Source organism: Haemaphysalis longicornis, unplaced genomic scaffold (genome assembly GCF_048455015.1).
Source record: "Haemaphysalis longicornis isolate Haplotype H1 unplaced genomic scaffold, Haemaphysalis longicornis Haplotype H1 scaffold_1, whole genome shotgun sequence".
Classification (NCBI taxonomy): domain Eukaryota; kingdom Metazoa; phylum Arthropoda; class Arachnida; order Ixodida; family Ixodidae; genus Haemaphysalis; species Haemaphysalis longicornis.
In genome coordinates, this window is record NW_027526203.1 from 60,295,722 (window position 1) to 60,319,277 (window position 23,556).

The window sequence follows — 23,556 nt, forward strand, 5'->3', positions numbered from 1 at the left end:
TGTTATCATGCAACGTACTTCTACCATCCGTTTAGGCCATGTCGAATTTGATCTTTTCCACATGCCAGACCACGGAACTCCACAAGGAGCGGTCCTCTCGCCCACGTTCCTTGAGATCGCCCCAATCCCACTTGCCCGCACTCTCCTCACAATCCCCACACTACGCAGCACACTGTACGCAGACGACATTGCCTGTGAATCCACTCTGGCTCCGACTAACACATTGAAACAACACTCCAACGCGGCCTCAACCACACACTAAACTTTTTTACACCCTTTTTGGCCGAAAAGGGTGTACAAATCTTGTCCCATGGCTTCCACCCTTAAAAGGTGTTTTGGCAAAAAAAGAGTGTATGAATGAAAAAAGGGTGTTGAGCTCAACACCCTTAATAAAGGGTGTTGATGATGCTCAACACCCTAAAAAAGGGTGTTGAGTCTCACACCCCTTTTTTTTTAGGTCAAATGGCGGAGCGCGCAGCATTCAACACAAACAGCCAATACGCACAACTTACAGTTGGAACACGGGATGCAAGCGGTACAGGGAGTGCATACTTAGCAATACATGTGCTGTTCTTGCATTTATACCCAGCAGAGGAAAGCCCTCCGATGGAGTCAGCGGGCTTGTAGCAAAAAACTAAGATTTTAGGGCTAATTTTGGAAGTCTGGATTTTACTATGGGAAAATACACATCAACACGCTGATTTGCAAAAACTTTTTTTAATTACGCGGTAGTTTTTGTGATCCATAACTTATAGAATTTTATTAAATGCCATAGAAATCTTCCCCGCCACCTCAACACCCTTCAAAAAGGGTGTTCATTATTTCAACACCCTTTTTCCCAGAAGGTTGTAGAGCTACCAATTAGGGTGTTCGAAACTAAGAAAAAGGGCGTATCGGAAAAAGGGTGTAAAAAAAGGGTTTAAAAAAAAGACCGCCAACTAGGAAAAAACTGCGGCACCTGTAAAGGGTGCACCACCGCAAATAGGGTATTATAACAGTGAAGTCGGCTTTCGAGCTTGTTAGAATGAGAGCACAAGGGTAACCGCACCTTCTACTGTACCATTTCGAAGGTACTAGTTTTGTTTTATTCTAAAAGGCAAAAAAAGTGGTGCAGCTTGCAATAGCATTGGAAGGATGGAGAAACAGCATAGCTGGGGTCCGACCAAGCTTGTTTCTCCATTGGATCCCTGGCAGTTGAAAGGGGGGTAAGGGGGGCGCACTGGAGCAGACTTGTAAAATCCGGTTAAACTTGGCCTCACCCCTCAGCGGTCATCCTAGCTTAGCAAGAACATTGTAAAGCTTAGCAAACATAACAAAACTTAGCAACAGCGGAAGAAACTGGGTCGACCCTGAGCTCCGCTGTTCTTTTTTTGCAACTGCACACCTATTTCACACCGTTTGAAAAACCTACAGAAAGCTCAGCGTGTTGCAATCGGTAAATATCCTTTTCGCCACACGACTAGTCTTTTTAATTTTGAAGGTTCAAATTGGTGTTTCACGTGCCAAAGCTAAACTTGGGGCATGTGGTGTACCGAATAAGGAAGCGAGCGATCATTGCATATGAGCAATTATTTTTTTTTGCGTTTGGAAATTTCTTGCTAGTAGAGGAGTATTTGAGGGGATGTCTCATTCTTCACAGCGTTATTATGCATCCAAACACGGCCTTATTCAATGAACAGCTGAACACCTTTTCCACAGCCTTTCAATACCCTAAGAAAAACCAAGGGTGTTGAAGTTGATCAACACCCTTCTTTCAAACAAAAAGGGTGTAGAGCTAGGAAAAGGGTGTTGAGACTCAAGAGAAAGGGTGTAAAGGCCTCCCAACACCCTTTTTTCACTAATGCTACACCCTTTTTGGCTGAAAGGGTGTAAAAAAGTTTAGTGTGCAGGTCCTACAGTGCTCTCCAGAAAAGTCCGCTCTTCTCTCCTTTACGCCCCCTCATAAGAAACCCCATCCAAACCCACATACAACTTTTTATGAACTCGGAGCCAATACCTCTCAAACAGCAACTTTCCTTCTCAGACCTCACCCTCACACCCAAGAGATCACCGGCACCCACCCTCCAGCACGTAAGGAAATACGTTACCCAAACCACGCTGCTGATTACACGGATCGCCACCAAACACCGCGGCAGCACGGAAGAGAACCGTTTCGTACCCAGTGTTCTGGTCAACCTATCTTCGACCACCTACCCTATCTTAACCTTACATCCATCCAAATGTACTCCCTTGATGCCCTCCTCTGGCAGGCGTGTAGGCATGCACCCCTGCTTCCTCCTTACGCCCAAACGCGTCGCTTACTCGACCTCGGCATACACAACACCATACGCGAACACCTAGACGCCCACCACATCTCCCTACTCACGCGCCTCTTGTCCTCCCCTACAGGGCACTACATTCTTAACGCTATAAGCATACTCCTAATTTCCATCCCAATCCCCCAGTCTCCATTCCACCTCACGCCCGTAACAGCATCCAAATTCGCCCCATTCCTCGCCACCTGCTCCCAACTTACAATGTAGGCTGGCGACTAGCACGAGCCAACACCTACGCAAAACTATACCCACTGTCACGATACACAATATACACTGATGCCACCTCGTATACTCAGAAACCTGCACACTGTGTAGCTGTTGCTGGCCATCACACATCACCAAACGTCACGGCGGATACCATCCTAACTACCAACAAAACTACGGCGGAAGAGGCAGCCGTTCTCCATGCGCTCACCCAGCGCCCTACCCCCGAATTCGTCCTATCTGACTCTCAGCAGGCCATCCACAATTTTATTCGCGGTAACATCTCTCCCATAGTATTGCACATTCTCTCCAACAATACTCCATCCGACATCGTGACCCTGCTGACGACACCAGCCCACGCAGGCGTACGCGCTATTGAAGTGGTGCACGTTCGTGCTCGTGAACTTATTGACCGAGTCGCCATTTTTACTACGCCTACGAGCGATACCCCTGCAGGCAGGCCCTCCTGTAATACAGGGATATTGCTCTGAACTACCGCCTCCTCCTCCGCCGATACCTACCCCTGCACCCACACCTCTCTCCGGAGGAAGGCAAGTGCTCCGAATCTTACAAACACACTTTCCCACACAACACAATTGATGCACACTCATCCACACCCCTTTACTGCCCCTATCCAGCCTGCGGGACACTCGACAATCACTACCATTCCCTCTGCGAATGCCCCGCACACCCATACCCCTCCTTCCCTACCCTCACTTCTGGGAGCAGATGTTGCGTGTCCTGATCACCTCCCGGGCCCTAGCGGTCGCGGCGGCCATCTGGGCCTCCTCCACCTCGATACCTGATTCCGAAGGACGAAATAACGTCTTCCTTCCTTTCTACTCCCATACATCACTGCGAACATCCGCCACCCTCGCTCATGCCATCACCGCCACAGCGCTGCTCGCAGGCACCACACCCCCGGCGGCTACGTCATGGTCATCACAGATTCTAAGCACGTGTGCTGTTGTCCTCCCCGCCATCAATCTTCTCCAAACAGTTTCAGCGCTCCACCACAGCTCAATAGTAAGGACTGAAGAATACGCCTCCCTGCCATGGAATGAGACAGCTCACGGCATTTCCCAGACGTTCCAGTCGAGGGTGCACGACTCGGCCGTACTCACCCTCATCCAACCCGTTCTGCTTGCTACAATTAAATTCTGTAGCACTTCCGATATAGCCACCTCCTCCATCTTCCACCTCACCCGTCTGTCAATGTTCATGACGCCCCTCTTTGGCGTAGACATCAAACCACGCATACTTTAACAACCCGATTCTTATCATATTCCGGAACCCACTATTCCTACAACTGCCCTTCTTTCCAGACGCCCTGAACCACCGATCACCTTGTATGGCGGTGCCCCTACTATCCTACCCCGTTCCCGGAACAGTTGGAGTGCGAACTGAGTAGCTCGTGACCTGGAGTTTAAGAACAATCTATCTCACGTGCCCGAACAGTCTCAATACCTCGCGTCTTTCGGGGCGGAGAAAAAGCCTCGCACCTTTCTGGATATTTTTTTTTCTTTTCCTTTATTTTCACCCGTCTCCAGTAAGCGGTTTGCTCGCGCACTCACTAAACCACGTTAAAACTAAACCGTGCCTAAGAATGGGTTCAAATATTCGCGCTCGTCGCCCAGAGTCAAATTACGCCTAACGATGCAACAGGGACACTCGGTTGGCAAAACTAGAGCTCTTTTGTCCAATGGAAATGTATAAAGAGAAGAGAAGAGCAGTGCAATGCGGCGGCGAAAAGTCATCAAGCGAGCGAAACGAGCGCCCCTCCGTCGTTCCGCCCCGGCGGCGCCCATGCAAATGCTACCTCCGTGCGACGTGGGCGGAATGCATTGCGTTCCTTCGGTGGCTGCGATGAGCCCGCGCTCTTTGTCAGGGGGCTCACTCCTGTATACAGCTGCGGCCGAGCGTGCCGGGGTGGGAAACACTTTAGACCCAGGATCCGAGCCCGATGGTAGCCGTTTTGCATCAGTACTTCGTCGCCATCCACCGAAGCGGCGATGAACTGGTAGCGGAGAATGTTTCCGCAAGCGCCTCGAAATGAACGTTCAGCTTGCGTCGGCGCGCTATTTCAATATACTGTGGATTCGTCTATAATTATACGGAGGTGGAAGCGAACTGCAAATGGTCCAGGGGGACTCGCATGGGCCATGAAACGATTACACGATCACTCGGCTATGACGAGGGGCTAGCCGAGAATGTCTGCCATGGTCACAAGCACTCGCTAAATTAGAGCGGCCAAACAGTGAAGCCAGCGGTAGTAAATGGTATTCCACTTGGCGAAACGAGCGAAAAATTCTTAAAGTGAAATGGGCACATGAGACTGACAGTTGTTAGGCATGCGAAGCTGAAACTGATTGGTAAGCAGCAAAGAAACAAGCAACCAGGTGGGACACAACATGGACACAAATCTCGTGTTTATCCGTTACAGGAGTTGACTTTTGAGACATAAAACAGGAATAGCCAGCAATACAAATACGATTGCTTTATAGGGGAAAGAAACGCCTTCGCTATATCTGACCGTGAGGTACAACAAAATTTCCGAAATTGCCTCTTTGTTCATTCCTGTTCAACAAGGCAGTTTTCCTACATGACAACCTAAGGGGTTAAAGCCAGACGGTTCACGGGCAGCAATACGATTTTAGGAAGTGAAACTCGCGGCGGCACAGCCATGTGCGGGGAAACGTTTACCGACTCAACGACCTGATAAGCAGTGTAAAGCAGTAAAGCAGGTTTGCTTGAGCCCCTCTATGCAATGCAAACGCAAGTTTTACTTTATTTCCGCGTCCCTTTAAGAGACTTCATGGGGAAAAATTGGAAGCTTGCGTGAATGATTAGGACATCGTAAAAACAAAGTGTGGGATACAAATGCAATGCTGCATTGCAATCCGACATTTTATCTTCTGTTGTGCTTGATTTTGTTTGTCTTGCTAGGTGTTGCTCGCCGTCATTGAGACGATTATGCTTGAAATGGTGACGTTTAGGCAATTTCAGCGCGCATTTTCCGGTTTCACGCAAGTGGACCTTGGTTTTCGACCTGCATTCTGCTCTGGCGAGCGGGGACAGGCCGGCTGCAGCTGCATATATCGTGTGCGCAGTCAGCTCTATGGCGCCACAGCTCGCCATCGCCGCGTCAAGCCGCGAGCTCGCAGCTGACGGTGAACAGGGTCGCAGGGCCGGCGTGCGCGAGAAACGCCTGCGTGTACAGAAAGGTTTCGTGCTTTTCAGCTTCAACCCCAAACCCCTAGGACGGCTTAGGTTGTAACTGCCCGTGCGCAATACGGCGCAGAGCGCCACTTGGGGAACCCACACGGTCAGGGGTCGGCGTAGTACCACGCGCAGCTCATACAAAGGACGGCACAGATTGAAACCATACGCCGAAGAGTCACTCCCAAAGACTGCGACGACCGCAAGCTCGCAGAATGACCGTCTCCAACCCAGCGACTCTGATTGGCTGCCGCATTTGATAATCTGGGAGGTTCCGATGGAACTCAGTAATACCGACCGCGGTGTCGCAGCCACTGTGAAGTCCCGAGGGATGACTGGTACAAAAAAACGAAATATCTCTTTATCTGCCCTATCCAGGGGCTATATACAAATTGCGCAATTTGTGTATAGCCCCTGGATAGGGCTGGGGGGTAAACATTTGAGCGCCGAGCCAATGTTATGTAGCGGATTATCCGGCGGAATTGTTTTGGTTTCCTTGGATTGCGCGCATTCACGGCACATGTCCGCGAACATCCAGTACTTCTTACATATTGTGAATGCGATAGCATAAATGTCCATTCGGACGCCTTTCCCGCTTTACCTCTGCCTCGAATCACTGTCGAAGGGCTTTGTAATTATGCATCGTGAGGGGCGTCGCTTTGAAATCCGCATGAACTGTTCAGTTTCAATGCGCTGTGTATAAGCACCCGCTTATAGCTTATCATGTACGCACACGTGGTGTGAATGAAGCCATAAACTGTCATCATGTACTCCGTTCTTCCCACTTTATCTGGCGAAGGATATTTACCACGCGTCAAAAAGTGAAACTTTCTTTAAATACACACCTTTTAAGTTTAGTTAGGAAGATCTGGGTGATTAGCTAGCAAATAATTATTAGCACTTCACTTTAACTCTTCCGTTACCACGCCTATTGAAATTGATCACCGGTGATTGATGCTTTATATTGCCGATTTCGACATCTCGCAGTCGTCTGTCGCACACCTAATGCACCTAAGCGATTAGTCTGGGCACTGCAATTTTAGAATCCGTTTAAATTTTCCCACTCCGGCGACATTGAGATTTTTGACTGCGTTTTTTGCGAGCTTAGGTGCGTGTGTTTTCACGGAAGTGGGGGCATGGCTGCTGCACTTGACAAAAAAGCATGCCACTCGTGGTTATGCTGCTTTGCCACCAGTCTTTTATCAAAAGGCTCCTAGCCAGTCGAATACCAAATTTTGTCGTCAGCTTTGTGATCCGACAGCATTAAAAGGTGATAATTACCTGAAAATGACACCAGGTATTGACAAGTGATCTGTGGTTCGCAGAAATGGTAGCTTTATTTTACCAAAGCTAAACCAGCTAATTTCTGAAAGTCCCTCGCATGTCGAACAAGTGGACCTACCATTTTCAGTCAGTGTCCAGCAGTTTCCGTTTTGTACTTGTGTTGCGAAATTCATATTTAGCGCTAGACGTGGTTACCCAACTTCAAGCGGATTTGCCATGGCACCACCGTCGCCCACCACTGTTCCTCATAGACTGCACGCCGATCGTGATTCCACCTTACTCACGCCCTAGTTCTGCGATAACAGCTTCAGCTGACAATCGAAAGAAAACATAAAGTCATCATATATCAGTTCAGACGAGGAGAACGCTTCCAATCGGTCTTGAACACAGCTAGCTGTTCAACGGCCAGTTTCGTTTCCGTACGAGGGTGTTTCCGGAGGACTAGTGTCGCTTCTTAGTAGACCTGTCTGTTCTGACAGAGTATCCAACAGGCTTGATATTGTTTATTCTCGAAAATGTTAGGTGGTGCTGCATTGAGAAGGCTCATTGTGCTGAACTCTCCTCATAGCGCGACAGCTGCAGCGTGAAAGCTTGCTGGGCATGATTCTAGCGCATAGCACTTTATTCCTGTAAGCAGGGTTACCATAGTGAGTAAGTAGATGATAATAAACTGTAAATAAAAGCGCTGACAAATAAGTGACGATCAGAATGTCAACAAGCATTCACCACTGAGTTAGGTTTTCAACTCCAGGTTGGTTTCTTCGCATCGCTAACTTGCCTTGAATTTTGGGCTGGCCGTAATTATTCACAAGGTGTTTTTACATCACGTGGTGGCTAGGATAATTAGTGTCCACCAGATTTCTTCAAGAGGGGCATCCAAAATTGCCAAATTTGAAATTGAGGCTTGGCTTCACCCCAAGGCGCGAGCACCACGCGGCCTAGCATTTTCTTTGATAACTGACAAATTATTCTGAGCAAATCAATTTTTTTTCTAGGACAAATTTTCGAATGTTTTTGAATTAAAAAATTTCTTTGAAAATTTTGAATTCGGCAATTTTTTCTCAATCAGTATTTATAAAAAATGATTAGAGCTCGAGCGTTGGAAATGGCGTTGAATCATCTAGATTTTATGTCGCTGCAATAAGTACCTTACCAATATGTTTAGCAGAGAAAAAATGTTTTCTTAGACCCCTAAAAATTGGTCAATTTCCTGCGGAAACCTAAGAGTTAGGAAGTGGCGTGTTATATTCTGGAACGCCATCTGTGCTTCCTTTTGCCCGCTACTTGTAGCTGTGGTTTCTATTAACAGCTGAGCTGTTCTAAGCCGAGCCTCGTCGTCTCTTCGGATGTGTCACTCAGAAGCCCCACCGCGAGAGGTCGCCAACTGGCGCCGGGTTTGGGGCCCCAATCGGGATGGGAGCGCCGGAAACCCGGGGGGGGGGGGGGGGGGGCGCAGGGTCCTTTGGCCCCATGCACAGCGCAAGCGGCACATGGAGCTCGCCAGAGAAGGGCAGCACTGAGTATCGAAAGCGCGAAACACAAGCGAGCCAGGGATCGAAATGCAGTCGCGTGGACAAAAGTCGCGTCGCAAAACTTCCTCTTGCGGGAAAGCCAGCTTTCTGGTACATCTCAGTCTAAAGTATGCGCCTTAAAAAAAACAATACTGAAAACTACGACTGCTGGCGGTCTTTCCTTTCCTTGCTTACAATAAATTCATTCATTCATTCAGCTGTATCACCACGCCGAGTTCCTACTATGTGATTGCTTCATGCTCGTCGTCGTTTCCGCCCAATTCCGCTGATCATCCCTCTTCACAGAGTGCAAATGCACGTCCGTTGACGCAGTGGGACGATTATGTTTGCAACCACTTTACGTGAAAATAGTGCGATGGTGGGAAACCTGGACAGGCGCTCAAGGAAACACGAGAAAAACCTGGCCCATCTGAAAAAAGGTGAGAGAACAACCGAGCATATGCCATTTTGAGCCCGGAAGTTGATCACCGGCAACAACAAACGGGAAAGCTACATCTACAAGATTTTTTTTTCACCATTGAAAGCGATTGCTTAGCCCGCCTTTCGCTGACCTCCTTCTGCAAATGAATATTAGCGCTGTGTGCAACAAAACGCTCCGCTCAACGAAGATAATTCTCTAGCCTAATGAACGGGACTGCTTTGGCTTCTTGTGATCCCGTAGCATTGTCCTCGTAAATACAATTGCGCTATTTATGATAATGCATTAGCGAAAAAAATTAAAATCCACTGGGAAATCTGCTGATCTCTTTTGTAGGCTCCCACGCCCATGGGCCCTCGCCAAGGAACGGCAAGTGAACGTCTGCCTCCCCTAGTGGGAGAGAGGATCCCTGCGAGACCACTGCGCGCTGTGTCTGCAGGTCTGGGAACTTGCTCCTACCCCTGTGCACGGAATAGGGACAAGACAGGAGGGGAAACGGCTAGCTTAAGCTATCGGCATCTGCCGCGGCAGCCGGGATCGAAATTTCACTGCGCAGCCCCGGAATATGTTGTCGCAGCTATAATTTCATCTGCTCCTTCCTTCGCGTCCCAGCTACGAAGCTTTGCAGTCCCTTCTTGTTTTCATAGTGACATCTGGTCGCTTGCCGTGATACTGCTGAAGACACTTACCGAATTAAGAACTTACGTTCTCGGGCCTTACTACGGCAGGTCTGCTTTATATCACCGGTTTCAGGAAAACCACGAATATTCTGCCGCCAGACGCTTGCCGTTCACTGTAGGAAAGCGAATGCACGGGGCCCTCACTACTGCCGGTCTCTTTCCGAACACCAACTGCCACAAGAATACGAAAACTTTGCGGTCGTACGTTTGTCGTGCTTCGGCTAACAACCGCTTTCCGAAATAAAAACAGATGCCCTGGGGCTATGCGTACGACATTCTTTTTCTGAACATCAGTCGCCGAAAGTTAGCTGAATGTCTGGCAGCCGGGTACCTGCCTTTGTGTGTCTGAACACGGGTGGCCGTACAAATAACGAAGTGCTGGTGGCCCAATGTTGGTTGCTCAATCTATGATCAGTGGCTGCAGGAACCTGGATGCTGGCACGACATGCCAGAGAGCGGCCATAAATGGGCCGGTTTTCAGACACACTTTCTGTGCTGCCTGGGTTGCGGCTATGGTAGAAGTGGCCATTCATCAGTGCAACACGACGCTACAAAAAAACACCACATTGAGGTGACGAAAGCAGTTTCAGCGGCTTTCATTGGTAACATGACGCATATTGGCATTTGTGGTATGCCGCAAACGTAACAGCATTTTACTGTTCCCACACTGCTTAGTTTTCTTGCGGAAACAGCGCTAGAAGAGGTTCTGTGAACCCTGTGAGCATATACATTTTATATATGTGTGCATTTCTCCTCCACCTCCCCTTTCTTTCTTTCTTTCTTTCCTTTTCTTTTTCTCCCTATTTTCCGCTGTCACCTCACTGTATTCAACCCATCTGGAGTAGCAAGCCCTACCGTTAGTGGGGCTGGCCTCTTCAGTTTTCATTAAAGGCGTTCTTTCTCTCTCCCTGCTCCTATGATTTACAAGACCTTGCAATATTCTTTTTTTTTCGTTCCAAAGTCATTAAACGTTTCTGAATTTTATCCAGCTCGGAGATGTAAATCGAATGATTCGAAAGGGTATTTTGAATGTATAGCGCGCCTTAAATGGGGCCGGGGCGGTGCCATAGTTGACCATGTGGCTCGTCATCCGGGCAGTGGGAAGGCGGCGCAGGGCGGCGCAAGTGTGGATCGAGGCCGGACTGATATGGACGGGGACCGGCAAGGCTGTTGTCGGGTGCTGGGGCTTGTGCGGCGGGAACTATTCAGCCAAGGGGCAGGCCGAGCACCATGGATTAGGGTCGTGAGGTGGGTCAACCGGGATGAAGATTGAGGACGTGGCAAAGGTAAGGGCCTGCAGGGCGAAAAGACATTGTACGTCACAGTCGGCGCGTCTTATATCGGGCTGGGGTGAAGCCGTATATAGCTAAATAAAGGGAGTAAATGCATAGATCATTTGCAAAAAGAATATATGCTATATTATATTGTATGCTATATTATATTATATGGTACATTATATGAAGTTATAATGTACATATAGATTGAACCATGTGCGTTATATATTTTAGGCCACGCGCGTGCACTACGGATCTTCTGTTTTAACAGCGAAGCTGTATAGCAAATCGTTATTTTTCGTGTTTTCAGTTCCAAATACCAAGAAATTGCCTAGCGCGCGCAAGGGAGCGCGGGCTTCGCGGCGACTGCTCGGCAGTTAGGAAAACCAAGAAAATCCGAGGGCTTGTGCGTGCGTGCCTCGCGACAACCGCCCAGCATCCCTGGTGCAAGTTTGTCAAGCCATGCATACCCACTTACGGAACTTGGACAAGATTGCAGCGACCGCCCGACAGTTAAACAACCCGGAAAATGCCGAGCGCTAGTGTGTGCGCGCCTCGCGGCGACCGCCCGCCGTCCGCGGCGCACGTTTGCAAGCCAAGCATACCCACTTAGCGAGATTGACCAAGATTTGCCAAGAAAACAGAAAAACACTTCAGAGTTTGCTGTAATCGTGGCAAAAGTTGCTCGGAACGAGAAAGACTCCAGCGTTCCCCGTAATCGGGGCAACACTTGCTCGGAACGAGAAAGACACGTCATAGCGAACGCTCCTCCTGGGTGATGTCCTATGATTATAACTTCCAAAAAATAGCTACCTTCAAAAATAGCATAGCTACCTTCAAGTCGTACGCGTTAGTGTGACCTTCCTTCATTTCTTAATTTTGTTCAGAATATTTTTGATCATCTGATGTGCCTTTACATTAGAAAAATTGCAGTGGTATGATGCGGATGCATTCCTATTTCGTAATATATGCGGCTGCACTGCTGACCTCTCTGCTGACCACTTGTTAGAGCGTGAGTAATTATGCGATTAGTGCAAGCCGCTCTGGGAACCACGCTTTCTTTGAAATTCTGAGTTGTATAGCGTCAAGAGATATTCATCATACTGTTCAGTGGAGTCGGCTAATATCATGACAGTATGAGCCCGATATAAAGGGCAAAGCCAATGTACCATACATGCTTTAATTGATATCGCAGGCATTGAACATTGCAGACGGGAGATTAGCTTGTCGAGTAGTTCATATGGAGGCCTTTCAACTATACATTCGCTTGAAACGGGTAACGTCAAAATCACTGTTTTTTTAAGAATTAGGGCCAAAAACTATCGTCAAATTAGGGATCAGCGTCACCGGGGTTTCGACTGAATATGGTCTCATCGTTAAGCACAAGTCTCTTTCAAATAAACTTCACTTTCCAGGAGCCATCTCGGGCTCAGCACAAGTCTTCAGGTTCCCGTGACTGGGGAGCCGTGCTACCCTATCAGTAGGGAACTCCCCCTGCGCCCCAGGTTCCGACTCCCCTGAGTGTATAGCCTTAAATTTAATGCCGCAAAGAGTGTAAGGATGAGACAAAGAGGTGTATAATAGCATACTTCACGCGGGCCTTTTCTGTACCTCTTTAAAACGTTCGCTAAAAGCGCGAATTCGAGCGTTATTTTTGCTTGCAGATGCGCTGTCCAGAGATGTCCAGTCAAAATAGAAAGTTCTTGCGCAGTAGTCCACTGCAGCTTGCCAGGAAGTAATAAGCACTTCACCGCCTCTTGCTGTGCCTGGGGGGTGGTTATTCGCTTCTGGGGCATTGTAAGAAATCAAGTGGGTTCAATACGTTCTTGATATATGGTTCCAATTAAACCTGAGGCTTATGAACGCAATATTGACACGTAAGAAAATGGGCATTTCCGGGTAGACATGGGTACTTTGATAGTTCGAAACGTGGGCGGGGGCGAAAATGCAGCACTGCAGCAGTGAGTCAGCGAGAGAGAGAGAGACTAAACATATATTTATTGTTTCCTAGTAAAGAGTCTTTAGGGTGGCCTCCTCATTCCCGGAGTCCATTGGCACGGGTCGCGCCTTTTGCCCCCTCCACCAACTTGCGCTGGACGTCGAGGGAAGAGCTGGCCAAGGCGCTCTCCCAAAGCTCATAAGTGCGGAAGGGATTGGGCGGGTCAAGTGGGCTTCGTGTACAGCCGCCGACCATATGAAAGAGTGTCCCGGATTCCCCACAGAAGCGGCACAAATTGGGATACACGGTGGGGGCTATGCAGTGGTATCTGCTCGGGTAGGGGTAAGTATTACTTTGCAGGCGCGAAGTATTTTGTCATGGCCCTTGGGTATTTGTTTGTGCGGTGGGGCGTACGTTTGTCGCTGTAGCCGATTATGCGCGGCAATCTCACGATACGAGACTAGAGGAAGCGGACGCAGATCTTCGTCTTCAGGTGCTCGGCCGGTCAATTCTCTAGCTGTAAGATGGGCAATCTGATTCCCTGAGACTCCAATATGCGGAGGCGCCGAGATTATCTTGACGGGTCTCGCTAGTGGCTTCTGTTGGACTATTTTAAGCGCAGTCTTGTGTATTCGACCACAGAAAAAGTTGCGACAAGCCTGTTGAGAGTCGGCAATTACGGTCTCAACTTTAGTTCGGGTAAGCGCCAAGGCAATGGCCGCTTCCTCGGCGAGTAGGGGGCTGTCTCGGTCAAGCGATACGCTGGTGCGGTGCTAATGGCTTATGATAGCTGTCGCTACTGAGGCCCGCCTTCCGGGATAGGGGGCCGCGTCCGTGTATGCCACGGTAGGATGGTTTCCATACTGCTTTGAGATAGCACGGGCTCTTGTTTCTCTCCGGTCGGCGTGATGCACTGGGTGCATGTTTCGCGGTAGCACAGGTACTGTCATGTGCGCCTGATATCATGCGGGATGTCTGTGACTTGGGGTGTTGGGTGTTGAAGCGGAATCGATAGCCCTTATCTCCAAAGGATGGATCTGCCACTTTCTGTAGTGCCCAATCTTGCCATCTGGTGGGATAGATGTGCCTCGATGAGTTCATCAGCCGTGTTGTGGACTCCGAGACGAAGCAAATTGTCTGTTGAACTGCTGATTTGTAGACCCAGAGCCTGTTTGTACGCTTTTCTTATAATGGTGTCCAGTTTCTTCAGTTCCTTTGCTGAAAGCAGATCATAGGGTATTGCGTAAGTGATCCGCGAGATGACGAAGGCCTGTAGGAGTCGGAGTGTATCAGATTCGCCCATGCCCCTTGTCTTAGTTGTTATGCGCTTGAGCATGTGTGCGACTTGCTCCATCATAGACTTGATCTTATTGATTGTCGTGATATTTTTCTTGTCAGCCTGAAAGGTGACACCGAGTATCTGGATACTTTGAGCAGGGATGATAACGTGCCCATCTATGTGTATGTTGATGGTGGGTGTCCCTGAAGGTTGCTTTTTTTTTGAAGACAGGAGTAATAGTTCACCTTTTTGAGGGGCGCAGCTCAGTCCGCATGACCTTGCGTAGCGATTTACTACGTCCGCTGCTTCCTGTAGGTGCTCCTCCATTGCTCCTAGTGAACGAAAAGCCAACAAGCGCGCGGCCTATAGAGGGAGATGTTGGTTGGTTGGAACCAAAAATCAGTGGCGCTTTCCAGACGCGCTTCTTCATCGTCGTCATCGTTGCGTGGTCTGCAACCGCCCGCTGTCCACACTTGTTTTGAGCAGCTCCGCTTCCTCGCTTCGGCGTTGCAAAGTGAATAGACATAAGCACAAAAGACGGAAGGGAGGAACGTCTTTAGCGCTATTGTTTATTCAGTATGTTCTAACAACTCTCCCACATCCAGCTCGTGCTGCTTCAGTGTTACAATGCACGTGACAGTGCTATTCTCCGTACGGCTTCAAAAACCTCAACAATAATGAGCGGCAGCCTGCTGAACTTCAGTGTAAAGCCATTGAAAGCTTTTGTGACATCACTTGATCCTCAGGTCCCCATTTATTTGTGCTTTGTTTGTAAGTGAATTAAATAGAGGTTTTAGACCGTCTGAACGTTTAGAAGTGTTGCACGCATAGTCTGAAAAAGTGGGCCTTTGGTCAGCCTGCCCGGATGGCTTTTGAAATGCCCGGTGGCATTGCTTTCCTTTTCAGGCCTCCACTACAAGCCGCGGATGGCATGCGTTTAAGAAGCGTTCCCGATAGGTGGGTTATAGGCACTTTGGGCTGGTGTTGGCCTCGGAGGAAGGAGCGTAGTTTTCTACACCGTGGTAATCGAGGCGTCATTTCTATTGTGAAAGCAGCCGCGCTCACCACGGCCTCCGTTCTATGCATTCGATTTACCGAAGTGTCGGCGCTGTGACCAAGATACCAAATGCCGCGATTATCACGAGTCAGGCACAAGCGCTGACAGAAAGACGGTATATAGGGTAACATCAGGATACCAATTAAACAGTTTTAGTGGCCCAGATGAAAAGACATTAGTAGATAACATAGCCGAGCAATCACATTGTACATAAAAAAGGCACAGAGGAACCGGTGCTTTAATCATCACGGCCGTCTTTCATCTCGCGGTGTATTAGTGTCAGCACAGCAGACCGTTGGCACGGCACTCTCCCGGAAGTGGGCTATAACTGCTGGAGAAATCGCCACTCCTTTATTTATGCCCCATCGTGCGCTACAGACAGCTTTATTAGGGAAAGTGCTGCGCTCACAGCGGTCTCTGTCCTGCGCAGGCTGCATATATCCAAGTTCACCAAGCGGAATCGGGCACTTCGCGACGATTTATCTCAGGGAGAACATTGCGTGCGATAACTGTACATTTTTCAAGAAGATTAAACGGAAAATAGCGCTAGGAGAGGTGAGGTGGGAGCGGGTTAGTCACATACGCAGGACGTCCTACCGGCTTCGTAGTCGTCTAGTAGCAATATGTTCTGCTTGCAACGGCTTGCCAGAAAGGCGAAGCGCGCCATATAACACAGGACTCGTCTCATCTCGAAGCTTCGCACATTCCTCCGGCCGTTCTTATTGCCGGCAAGGGGCCGAGAGCTGTTCTGGCCCCGTAAGAAGGAGGGATGCAATAAAATTGGAGGGGGGTAAATGTGATCAGCCCTCATTCCTATAAACAGATTTGCACTGAAAAAGCTAGACCACCCGCTCGTTCTTCGGATTCTCCAAAAGGTGAATCTGGGTTTAAGGTAAACCGCTGAGTGTGTGTGCCGACTTAAACTTCTAATCTCGACAAAATGTGAAATCGGCATTTGACGGAGACGAAGCCGGTGTAACAGAATAAATCTGGAGCCTCTTCAGCAATGACGCGTAATGAAGAGGGAACTTTGGATAGAATGATATACAGTGGAGATGAGAAAGGCAGCACAACAGACTTTTTCAGCTTGCAGAAGCTCAAAAACGGGGGACATTTTCGGGATATCATTTAAAAAGAGGTTATTTAGTTGAAACCTCCCCAAAAGACAAGCAAGAACCCTCACCCTGGAAGTACTCTGCAATGACTGCTCGACCGAGCACGCAGCTAGGAGTTCATGTCGCTGCGCAATTGCTCGCAGGTGGTGAAGATGCTGTTCACCGTGGTGCTTCTGTTCTCCGTGTGCTGGCTGCCCTACCACGCGTACTTCCTGTACGTGTCGCACAACCCGCACGTGGCCTACCTCGACCACATCCAGCACGTCTACCTGGCCATGTACTGGCTGGCCATGTCCCACACCATGTGCAACCCCATCGTGTACTACTGCATGAACAAAAGGTATGCGCACCTTCCTCGCCTTGAGCACTTCCCAGTCGGTGGACTCCCAAGGCTTCATTCAGCGCGTCTGCTATGTTGTAAATACAGTTGAACCTGGATGTAACGAAGCTGACAAAAGTTAGCAATTTGTCGTTACATGCAGATTTCTATTACAAGCTCTCGCGAATGAAGCAGAAACGAAGCCAAAACACTAGATATCAGTGGAGGTGAACTCACGCTAGTGCGAAAGCAGCTAGTCACTTACCCTAGTGCGAAAGAAGAGAGGTCACTTACCCCGTCAATAATAAACGTAACTTGAATTAATTAATTAATTAAATATTAATAATTAATCATTAATTATTTCTTTATTTTTACTTATGTGCATCTATATATACAGATATTTTCGTACAAAATGGCTGGGCCAAGGAAAAAGCTGACAGCTTGACTAGCCCTTGGCCGCGTCAGGTACAAAGCAAAGACAAGGTGGACAGAGCACTTCAGATAACAAGTAAACGAGACAAAAAATCAACAAAGACAAAAAGGGGCTGCATTAAAGCACAACCAAAAAAATTTTAATGAGTCTGTAGTCAACTTCTTAGCAAACTAATAATATCTTGTAGGTTGGAATACATGGTATCCAACCGGTATAGCAATAAGGGTAAAATAAAATACAACATCTGGGAGCCATAATGTGTTCTAGGGCACGTTACAATCCATTTGTCGTGTTTTCGTGTAGGATAAGGTACATTTAGCTCGGTAAGGTTTGCTAATTGAAGAAAACTGTTTTGCTAATTGGAACGGGAAGCTTTTCTATAGGCTGTGAATAAACGTATTTCGTATAGAGTTAGAATGCTGAATTTATTTAAGGTATTCAAGGCGGATTCCATGGATTGGTCTATTTGAATATTGAATATTGCTCTCAACGCTCTTTTTTGCAAAATAAATATTTTTTGCTTATTTGTCCGGGGTTTCAAACCCCAGACAAGTTCGCAATAATTTTGATGAGACAGAAAAAGAGAGTGGTAAATTAGTATTTTTACTCGAGTTGGTATTAAGAATCTCAGTTTTGATAACGCGTCCACAACGAAAAATAGTTTATTTATACATGGTTCACGTAAATGTTCCAATTAAGTGAATTACAGAAACGTACTCCTAAAATTTTTAAGTTGCTCATGACCTGAATAGTTTGTGACTTATAAGAAAGGGTACAGCTGTCCGGTGGTTGCTTATTTGTAGTGGAAATGAACATTACCTTTGTTTTAGACGCATTAACTGTTAATTTATTGCTTTCGGACCGTTTCTCGTGCGCCATAATTGTTTGATTTGCAATAGTCACTAAATTAAGTTGCTAGGGGCGTAGCGTAGCGATGGCGTAGAGGTAGAACACCCGTCTCGCGTGCAGAAGGACCGTGGTTCGAATCCCGGTGCCGGACAATTCCCACCGGATTAAAAAAAAATCCGCGTATTGATGGAATTGCACAAAGGGGCTTGGGGTGCGGCCTGACCCCGGCGACCATTGCCGGTGATGCACTCCCTCACCAGAGCAGGATTGGCCACCCTGGTGAGCAGGAACGGCGACAACCTCCCATGAATACGCCAACTAACCCTCGGCCCTCAGTGCCCAGCGGCTGCGAAGCAACTGACCACGGCGGCGGTCAGACGTGTGACGCAGCAGAGGGTGCTAAGGATCCCTGGATCCGGACAGGCCGCCAATGGAATCTGAACCTGGCAACGTTTAACGCGCGAACTTTATCTAGCGAAGCAAGTCTCGAGGTGTTGTTTGAGGAATTAAAGGGCATTAAATGGGATGTAATAGGGCTTAGCGAGGCTAGGAGGGCAGGCGAAGCCTTTACGGTGCTGAAAAATGGACACGTCCTATGTTACCGTGGTCTAGAGGACAGAAGAGAACTGGGAGTGGGATTTCTAGTCAATAAAAGCATAGCTGGCAACATAGACGAATACTATAGCATTAACAAAAGGGCAGCAGGTCTCGTAATTAGGCTAAATAAGAGGTACAAGCTCAAGGTGGTGCAGGGCTACGCGCCCACATCCAGCCACGGCGACCAAGTAGTGGAACGCTTCTATGAAGATGTGGAATCGGCAATGGCTAAAGTAAAAACACAGTATACCGTAGTTATGGGGGACTTTAATGCTAAAGTAGGCAAGAATCAGGCTGGAGGCAAGGCAGTTGGGAACTATGGTCTGGGGTGTAGAAATAGCAGGGGGGACCTACTAGTTGAGTTTCAAGAACGGAATAGTCTACGCATAATGAATACCTTCTTCTGTAAACGGGAGAGTCGGAAGTGGACCTGGAGAAGCCCGAATGGGGAGCACAAAAACGAAATAGACTTCATATTATGCGATAACCCTGGCGTCGTGCAGGATGTGGAAGTGCTCGGAAGGGTAAGGTGTAGTGACCACCGTATGGTAAGATCCCGAATTAGGCTAGATTTGAGGAGGGACCGCAACAAGCTAGTACGAAAGAAGCCGATAAATGAGCTAACAGTAAGACGTAAAGTAGAAGAATTCAGGATCGCGCTGCAGAAGCGATATTCCGCTCTTAACGAGGAAGCCGATTTTACGACGCAGGAAGCCAGCGACAACCTTACACGCATTATTACGGAGTGTGCAGTAGAAGTCGGGGGCACTATGGCTAGACAGGATACTGGTAAACTTTCACAGGAGACGAAAGATCTAATCAGGAAACGGCAAACCATGAGAATCTCCACCGCAGCTGACAGAATAGAACTAGCGGAGCTCTCCAAGCTAATCAATAAGCGTAAGACAGCTGACATACGGAAGTATAATATGGAGAGGATCGAATACGCTGTAAAGAACGGAGGTAGCCTGAAAGCAGTGAAGAGACGTCTTGGCGTGGGGAAAAATCAGATGTATGCACTTAAGGATAAGCAAGGCAATGTCATCACAAATAGGGATAAAATAGTTACAGTGGCCGAGGAGCTCTATAGGGATCTGTACAGTAGCCAGGACATACAGGATAATGCCGAACGAGACAGTAGTTCACAGGAGATAGACATCCCACCAGTAACGACCGAAGAAGTAAGGAAGGCTTTGAAAAAAATGAAAGGGGGCAAAGCACCTGGTGAGGATCAGATAACAGCAGACCTCTTGAAGGATGGCGGAGAAATTGTCCTTGAAAAACTGGCAAATCTGTATACGCAATGCCTAATGACCGCAATGGTACCGGAATCTTGGAAGAACGCGAACATCATCCTAATTCATAAGAAAGGCGACATGAAGGGCTTGAAAAATCAGGCCGATCAGCTTACTGTCAGTCGTCTACAAGGTACTTACCAAGGTAATCGCTAACCGAATTTCTCCAACCTTAGATTTCAGTCAACCTAAAGAACAAGCAGGGTTCCGTAAAGGTTATTCAACAATGGACCATATTTACACGATCAATCAGGTGATAGAGAAGTGCGCTGAGTATACTGAACCCCTATATATAGCCTTCATAGATTATGAGAAAGCATTTGACTCAGTCGAAACCCTAGCAGTCATTCAGGCATTACGGAACCAGGGGGTAGATGAGCATTATGTAAGAATACTAGAGGATATCTACAATGGGTCTACAGCTACGATCATCCTCCATAGGGAGAGCAGTAAAATACCTTTAAGAAAGGGTGTCAGACAAGGAGACACAATCTCTCCAATGGTATTCACAGCATGTTTACAAGAAGTATTCAGAATGTTGGATTGGGAACACGTGGGAGTAAGGGTTAATGGAGAATACCTCAGTAACCTGAGATTTGCTGATGACGTTGCCTTGCTAAGTAACTCGGGGGACTAATTGCAAAGCATGCTTTCCGCACTGGGCGAACAGAGTAGAACCGTGGGACTGAAAATTAATATGCAGAAAACTAAAGTAATGATCAATAACCTCGGGACAGCACAGCGGTTTTACATAGGTGGCGAGGCAGTGGAAGTGGTAAGCGAATATATATACTTAGGCCAAGTTGTGACCCCAGATCCAAACCATGAGGCAGAGATAATTAGAAGGATCAGAATGGGGTGGGGTGCGTATGGCAGACATTCTCAGATAATGAATAGCAGCCTACCATTGTTGCTGAAGAAGAAAGTGTATGATAGCTGCATCTTACCGGTACTCACCTACGGGGCAGAAACTTGGAGGCTCACTAAGAGGGTTCAACATAAATTGAGAACGACTCAGCGGGCAATGGAGCGGAAAATGATAGGTGTAACATTAAGGGATAGGAAGAGAGCGGAGTGGGTCAGGGAGCAAACTGGTGTTAAAGTAATATTAGTAGAAATTAAGAAGAAGAAATGGACGTGGGCAGGACATGTAATGCGAAGGCAAGATAACCGCTGGTCATTAAGGGTAACAGAGTGGATCCCTAGAGAAGGCAAGCGTTGCAGGGGGCGGCAGAAAGTTAGATGGGCAGATGAGATAAAGAAGTTTGCGGGGATAAATTGGTCACAGTTGGCACAGGACCGAGGCAATTGGCGAATAATGGGAGAGGCCTTTGCCCTGCAGTGGGCGTAGATAGGCTGGTGATAATGAGTTACTCAATTAGCGTAGTTTGGTCCAGAGAATAGAATGGTTGTGTCGTCGGCATAAATAATATGCTTGGCCTGCGGGGTAGCAGTAACTATATCATTAATGCAGATATTGAACAAAAACGGCCCTAATATACTCCCTTGCGGTACACAGGACGTGATCGGTTTTGTTGCAGAAGTTGAGTAGTTAATTTGAACGTCTTGGTGACGCTGGCTCAAATATTACTTCATCAGGAGTAACCCGTGTCTGTGCAACCCATATGCCCTTAGCCTTTTAAACAAAATATAATGTGATAGGGAATCAAAGGCTTTCGTAAAATGTACGAAGAGGGCAAGTGCAACGTTTTGTTTTTCTACTGATTGTAAAAGACATTACTTCTGTGTAATTAGGGAGACTTCAGTAGAGCACGAGGGTATACTGCGAAGCTGTGAAGATTTTGTGTTTGTTAGCGAAATTGGAAAGTATTAATACAACAGTTTTTTTCAAATCCTTTGCCCAATACTGGGAGAATCGAGATAGGACGAAAATGCCAATTTCATTGTTTTACCTTTGTTATGTATAGGATTAACGTTCGCAGTTTGCATTTGTGATGGCAAAACTGTTTGTTCGATCGGAAGGTTAAAGATAAATGAGAGTACTGGGGCAATCTGTATGATAACATGAGTGACAGGTCCTATCTGTATATTATCGCTATCACAGGAATGGCTGTTATTTAGACTTGTTGTGCCCTGAAACATGCTCACAAAATAATCATTGAAAGCGTTTGCAAGCGAATCATTTGTAAGCCCAGTGTTATTGTGTACGATCTCAGACGGCAAACTGTTCGACCTGCGCCGGTTTAGGACGGTATTGCTTATTTTCCATGTACGATCTATTTTGCACGTGCAAGAAGTAAAAAGGTTACAGTAATAGGCTTCCTTTGCCTTATTTAATTCGTGTTGAAATTTTAAACATTTTAAATTGAGCAAACAATTTATTATCTTTCTTATCGATGAAACGCTTATATAGTTTTTTGCTTGATTTTTGCGATGTGCTCGGTATTTATCCATAGGTTTCTATTTTGATTTTTACGGCGATTGCTTGAAATAACACAATGGCAATAAATGTGTTCGAAAATCTCAATGAAACATGTATAAGCATCCTTATCACTAGCTTGTTTGTATACGTCTTGCCAATCTATTTGTAATATCAGTAGCCTAAATCGAGCGAGCGTTATGGTCGTTATAATATGAATGCAAGTACGGTCTTCTTTACGTTGTTTGACTGGTGGGGTCTGGGCTTCTGAAAAAACAAATGTGGCTATGTGGTCACTTACTGCTGTTAGTATCGTGCCTGAGAGCGTTGGTAATTTACTATTGTCGATGAGAATAAGGTCAATCAAGGTTCTGGATTGAGGAGTAGGCTCGCTTATAACGTTTATGTATCCGTAACATGGAACAGTTGTTCTTAAATAACGTCAAAGGGTAGTATCTGTCAGCAAGTCGATATTAAAATTTCCTCCTACTACCAGCTGGCATTGCTTCTCGTTTGCAAAAATAAATACTTTCTCTAGTATAGAGATAAATTGTTCAAGGTTTTCGTCTGGAGGCGGTAAACTGCTGAGAGGATTAAGTGGTTAGTTTTAATTGTTAGTATTTCAAAGTCACTTTAATGCAGGAAAGTTCGTCTATTATGTATCCTAAATAGTTCGACTTTAGCCGGATTGATATTCCACCGCCCCGTCTAGAACTTCTGTTCATTAAAAACTGTTATAGGACGGCAGTTCAAATAGAGGTGAACCAAGTTTCCTTTGACATAATACCATCAAACTCAAATCCAAAACGAGAAAACAAATGGTCAAGATCATTAAATTTGTTAGCGGCAGATTGTAAATTGACGTGAAAACGTTTTAAGGCTCTTTTGCTGTGTTTTTCATCACTGGCAATCGTTTCTGGCTCAAAATAGCGGCTGCCCATTGCGGAACGAAAACTTCAGCAATACCGCGTCTATAAAAAGTCTTAAGTTGTAATTTTGTGCAAGTCGTCCACAGTTCATATAGTTATCACGCTTATCGTACAGTTCGTACAGTTATCGCGCACAGTTATCGTACAGTTATGGCACAGTTATGGTACAGTTATTGCGCAAGACAGACGGCTTGCGCGTCTCTCTTGCGCACTCGGACCTTTCCGTCCCTGTGCCATGCATGCTGATTGCCGGTGGTACGCGCCCACTCTTGGGCTGCCGACAGCAAGGCTTGGCTTCTTTTTGTCAGGTTTTCCAGGATGAAACGGTCATCGAGAGCTTCCTTCAACTTTCCTCGGCTGCGGAACTATGTCTCACGCATTGCTAGATTTTTAAACCGCACAATGATTCCTGAGACTTTGTCAGGTTATGAGGGCAAT

General features: G+C 47.1%; 1 protein-coding gene across 1 annotated transcript in view; it reads left to right on the forward strand.

Moving 5' to 3' along the window:
* Nucleotides 1–23,556, forward strand: part of LOC144174007 (tachykinin-like peptides receptor 86C) — a 965,900-nt gene that overhangs the window by 791,088 nt on the left and 151,256 nt on the right. The window contains exon 4 of the mRNA XM_077702439.1: nucleotides 16,460–16,656. Within this exon, the coding sequence (XP_077558565.1) occupies nucleotides 16,460–16,656 (197 nt within the window). The remainder of the gene's footprint in view (nucleotides 1–16,459; nucleotides 16,657–23,556) is intronic.